The 5,633-nt window shown below is 38.3% G+C and overlaps 1 protein-coding gene across 3 annotated transcripts in view; it reads left to right on the top strand.

Annotated features, from left to right (window-relative positions):
* Window positions 1-3,714, top strand: part of LOC111403737 — a 6,819-nt gene extending 3,105 nt beyond the window's left edge. The window contains exons 3-4 of one of the 3 annotated variants that reach the window (XM_023032345.1): window positions 2,498-2,719; window positions 3,411-3,714. In XM_023032345.1, the coding sequence (XP_022888113.1) occupies window positions 2,498-2,719; window positions 3,411-3,418 (230 nt within the window). In that variant the 3' untranslated portion in view covers window positions 3,419-3,714. The remainder of the gene's footprint in view (window positions 1-2,497; window positions 2,720-3,410) is intronic. The other 2 variants (XM_023032343.1, XM_023032344.1) reach the window with 2 other exon arrangements.
* Window positions 3,715-5,633: the final 1,919 nt, after the last annotated feature.

The following is a 5,633-nucleotide window of genomic DNA, read 5'->3' on the forward strand; positions in this document are numbered from 1 at the left end:
TTGTTGAGTCCTCCCCAAACCCAACTCGTTCACATCACTCTCAGCAGCAGCCCTTGGATCCGAGTCCTTCGCAGACTACATTAGCCACTTCTCTGGATAGTAACCCAAGTGCTACATCTGGCCCATCAGAACCTGCTGCACCGGTCCGTACTCATGGCATGATTACACGAGCCATGAATAATATCTACCGACCCAAGCAGATATACCAAGTGTCTAAACATTCACTGCCACCTGCTCTTGAGCCCACTTGTGTATCATAGGCCATGAAGGATCCTCTTTGGCGCCAGGCTATGAGTGAGGAATTCACTTCCCTATTGAAACATGGAATTGGACCCTTGTCGAGAAACTTCCTCATCATAATCCCATTGGTTGCAAATGGGTGTATCGCATCAAGCGAAAACCAGATGGCAATATTGATCGTTATAAGGCCAGATTAGTGGCTAAAGGGTTCCACCAACGACCTGGCTTGGATTATAAAGAAACTTTTTCTCCTGTAGTCAAACCAGCTACAATCCGCGCGATACTTACTCTTGCTGTGTCTAGGGGTTGGCCTCTTCGTCAACTAGATGTCAACATTGCATTTTTCCATGGCACTTTGACTGAGGAAGTTTACATGGCACAACCAGCTGGTTTTGTTAACCTCAATGCACCTCATCATATATGCAAGCTTCATCGCTCTCTCTATGGACTCAAACAAGCCCCGCGGGCTTGGTATCATGCATTAAGTGATTGTCTCACAAAAATGGGGTTTTCTCAATCTAAAGCCGACCCCTCCTTATTTATATATCATATGGATGATCTAACTGCATATTTTCTCATTTATGTGGATGATCTCATTCTCACAGGAAATTCCAGCACTTTTATCCAGCAGGTTGTCACTTCTTTGGGCAAGGCCTTCTCTCTCAAAGGTCTTGGCCCATTAAGTTTCTTTTTGGGTGTTGAAGTTATCCCCACCACAGATGGTATATTTTCATCTCAGCATAAGTATATTAGGGAATTACTCTCTAAAACAGGCCTTGACAATGCGAAAGAGATTGTGACCCCAATGTCTACCTCTGATGTTCTCCGCCTGGATGATGGCACAACCTCTGTTGATTGCACGGAGTATCGTCGAATTATTGGTTCACTTCAATATCTATCTCTTACGAGACCTGACATTGCTTTCCCGATTTCTCGCCTTGCTCAATTTATGCATAGACCAACGGTGACACATTGGACAGCAGCTAAACGGTTATTGCGATACCTCAAAGCGACTCTTTATCATGGTCTACAGCTTCGCAAAACTAAAGGTCTTCATCTCACTGCATACTCTGATGCTGATTGGGCAGGCAATATGGATGACCGAACTTCCACTTCAGCCTACATCATTTATCTTGGCAACAATCCTATATCCTGGAGCACACGAAAACAGCGTGCTGTTGCGCGCTCCTCCACCGAAGCTGAATATCGTGCTCTTGCGACTACTGCTTCGGAAATAGCATGGCTTACTTCGCTCTTTCAAGAACTACAGGTGACTCTCCCTGCTATACCAAAATTATACTGTGACAATATTGGTGCCACTCAGCTCAGCTTAAATCCTATTCAACATTCCCGCATGAAGCATATTGCCATTGATATTCATTTTGTTCGGGACTATGTTAACAAAGGCCTGCTCAATGTATCTCATATATCTACCCGTGATCAACTTGCGGATCTCATGACGAAGGCTCTTTCAAAGACTCGCTTTCAAGAGCTTCGCACCAAGTTTTAACATGGTATCAGAGCTCATTAAGCTCCAACGAGCGATTCGATCCGATTAAGTCTCTAAAAATGAGCACACGGATTTCAAGATTGGTCTGCTCAAATGAGCCACCATCTTGCGGGGGCATGTTAAGGGAATATAATCCCACATCGGTAAAATATCGAAATAATGACCAATATATAAAGAATTGGGACACTCCTCTTAATAAGGTTGACCTTATTAAGATGGACCCCAAACTTTAACAATATCAACTTGTCAAAGATTTTATTTTAGCTTTTTTACTGGAATGTGTGGAGTGCTCAGTTTTTTCTTTCTTTTTTTGGAAACATTTTAGGGTAATTTTTTGGGTATGGTAATCGAACTCGGGTGACAGAGGATTTATGTTGCCAAATGCAAAATTTGTTGAGAATGAGGCTTAGTAGTTTGTTGTTGTCTTCCCTGCAGTCTTTTGTTGTTTGAGCTGGTGGGAATGTTCAGCTATCTCCAATCAGGAAATAGAGTGAAGTTGCTAAATTTTTTTTATACATTTCCCACGCAATTGTCTCATGTGCATCGCACTCAATTTGCTTCTTCATACTAAACTATCAATCCCCTTCATTTCATTAAATAACTAATCCTTAGGTTGTTCCTTGACAAGTCATTGAAGTTTCATCCTCACTGTTTAAGATTTCTCATTTTCTTGAGTATATTGCTTCAAATGCCAGCTTTGGTTATCCATGTTCTCTGTACTGATTTATATTTGTCGACCTAAACTAGAGTCAGTGTGTCACATAAGGGCAGATACAGGCAAACATGGAGATCAAACGAAGAACGGAACTGAGGAAACAACAGGGCCAGGTGGAAATGCGGTAAATGTCCCTCAAGAAAATCTGCATGATGATGGAATATCTTCTTCCAAAAGCACCATTATTAAACATGTCCTGGTTCAGGGAGAAAAAGTAAAGCACAGGGTCCAACGAAAGTATTGCTTTGTGCCAGGTTAATTCTTTTCACCTTGAAAGTCTTCATTCGATTCTTCACATGGCAGCGATGTGTTATGTCATGCACATTATTTTTCCAGCTATATCTTTTAGGTTAAGTGAATACAACACATAGACCAGCTCGACTGGTGTCCCTGTAGAATTTCCATTGAGTTATATGAAGTGAAATGCTTTTTTGTTAGACAGTCCCCATTTACATTCTATATATCGACTATGGCTTGGTGACCTTCCATTAGATAAGTAAGCTAAAGGTATGCTCTATTGGGTCGTAGAATTACTCTGATGACCATTATTCTGTTCCTTTGTGAAGGCTATATTGTTAAGATTGCTTCAAATATTACTGAATGAAGATTTTCACTAATAATAGCAGATGAAATTTCTGAGCTTCTTGTGTTTGCATCAACCAAACTTATAGCTTTGTTCACCTTCAATAATTACAGCAATTTATGGATTCGACCATCGCAGCCTTAAACTATTCGAGTTGTCTAATTATTTGGTTTCTTGAGTTTGATTTGACAATTTAGTATCCTCAATTTGTGCATATTAATTAGAAGATTGTAGTCGAATTATATGTTTTTCACTATTCATATCATAGTCGAATTAATAGGTTAATAGACTTAGAGTTTTTTGCATACATGTGCATAATATCGTTTTTGGAATTCTGGATATTTGTTTCTTACATGGTCCAGTAATATAGGAGAAATGCATGCTGGAAAGGAGTCAAGAAGGATCGTTGTGGAGTAAACGTCTAGCGAATACAAGGAAATGATCCCATGGTGCCTCTTGAGAGTCTGAGTTAGGAGGCAGTTGTATGCATTATCAGTCTATTTTTCTGTTTCTTTTTTTCTTTTTAGTAAAACTATTAGGCTACTTAAATGTGTTCTTCCTTCATTTGGTTAGATGGTGGTGCTATAGTCTCTGCTTCCCAAATTTCTGTATAAACTATGAAGTCTTAGCTCATATAATTTTCCTGGTAATAATTCATTTCAATTAGTCTCTGTGTTTGTTTTCCATTCTAGATTAAAACGTAATTGTTGTTGTTAGAAATTGACCCAAGATGAAAATAACAAATCACAAGAACATACTATTTACGCGGAAATTTAAGATGGAAAAAATTCACCGATAGGACAGATAATTCACTATATCAAAGTAAGGAATTATAATATATTATGATGGATCTCACAGGACACTCTCCTGATCTCTCTATCTGCGATTCTCTCTCTATTAAACTGGATCATCTGGATCACTCTTTGAGTCGATCAAATAAATATGTGTAGTACATCACATAGTTATAGTACAAGAATTTCTAATATATTAGGAGAATTAATACAACAAGAGTCTAATACAAAGTGAAGTCCTATTACAATATATAAAACTAATAACGGAGTATTTCAATGGTCCAAAATTGGTAAAATTGCAGACTCTGAAAATCCGGATGGCTTGTGCCTAGCAAGCGGCCAACACCTTGTTTGATGAGTGGCCAGCGAGCGATTGTGCAGCGCCTTCTTCGCTCCTTGTCCATCTTTCATCGTCATTGACTCATTGTAGTCTTCTACTTATTTAAGATATCTTCAAAACAAACAATCGACTCCAAGTATACCTCTAAAACAGAATTTGGGCCACAACACCTTGATACGAATTCTACAACAATGAACAAAGCTTCAAAAGTTCTCCACGAATTCCACTGCAAAAAATAAAACTTAATTCTTCCACTCCAACAAAATTCTCTAAATGAATACTCTACCAAATTGCTCCAAGTCTTCCACAAAACCCAACTAGGGCAAACTCAACAGCTGCCAATTGAATCCGTGCACTATCTGTCTACAGGATTACTTGGGGTACAAAATTTACTCGAATTATCATTAGGTGCAATAAGATCATCAAGATCACAACGTATTTTCCAGAGTTAGTAGCTGGTTATTCAATACCAAATTTACTTAAATTATCACCACGAGCAACTTGACCACAACCAACTTTATTTTATTCAATTATTATCAAACCATAAGTTACCAAATTAGCATCATCGAACCTCTCATGAAGTTTAATATCTCTTTACAGTTGCATCAAGCATGGTCATTGATCCTTTCAAAACATATAATTGAGATCATATTTGTCCACAATTTGATCCTTACATTGCTTCTTCTCCAGTTTTCAAATAAAAATCTACCAAAACGAAAATCTAATGGTCCGATCCAAAAGCAGAATTTCAAACTACTTACTTGACATCCTGAAATAATCAAACCTCATTTTGAGTTGATCAAACATCACTCTAATACGAAACCAAACTGGCTCTCCCAAGAACTGTCGATCTTTGGCTTTGATACCACTTGTTAGCAATCTAAGAGGTAGGTACATGCTTTGTACCACTTGTTAGAAATTGAGCCGATTATTATGAATATTAAAGATGAGATAATGGGCTTCGTGATATCTAAGGAGAGAGGGGAACACACTATAGCTGCAAGATGAAAATAACAATCACCAAAACACAATATTTATGTGGAAGCTCAAGACGATGAAAAATCACGGGCAGTGGTTGAGATTTCATTATATCAAAAGTAAGGAGTTACAATATGTTATGCGAGATATCACAAGACTCTCTTGATTTTCTATTTTCGAGTCTCTCTATTAACCTGGATTCCTTAGATCACTGTCTAAGTCAATCAAATAAAAATATGTAATCCACCACATATTTATAATACAAGAATTTTTAACATACTAGGAGAACTAATACAAATGAGAATCTAATGCAAGGTTAAGTCATATCACAATAGGTGAAATCAATAATGGAGTATTTAAGTTGAAATAGGAGTCCCAAATTGGCCAAATCGCAAAACAAATTCTAATAAAGCTACCGCTTGAGCGGTGCCACCGCCGCTCGTGTGGCTAGTTTGTGCCTAGCTAGCAGCTAACAT

This window comes from Olea europaea, chromosome 11 (assembly GCF_002742605.1).
Source record: "Olea europaea var. sylvestris chromosome 11, O_europaea_v1, whole genome shotgun sequence".
Lineage (NCBI taxonomy): Eukaryota > Viridiplantae > Streptophyta > Magnoliopsida > Lamiales > Oleaceae > Olea > Olea europaea.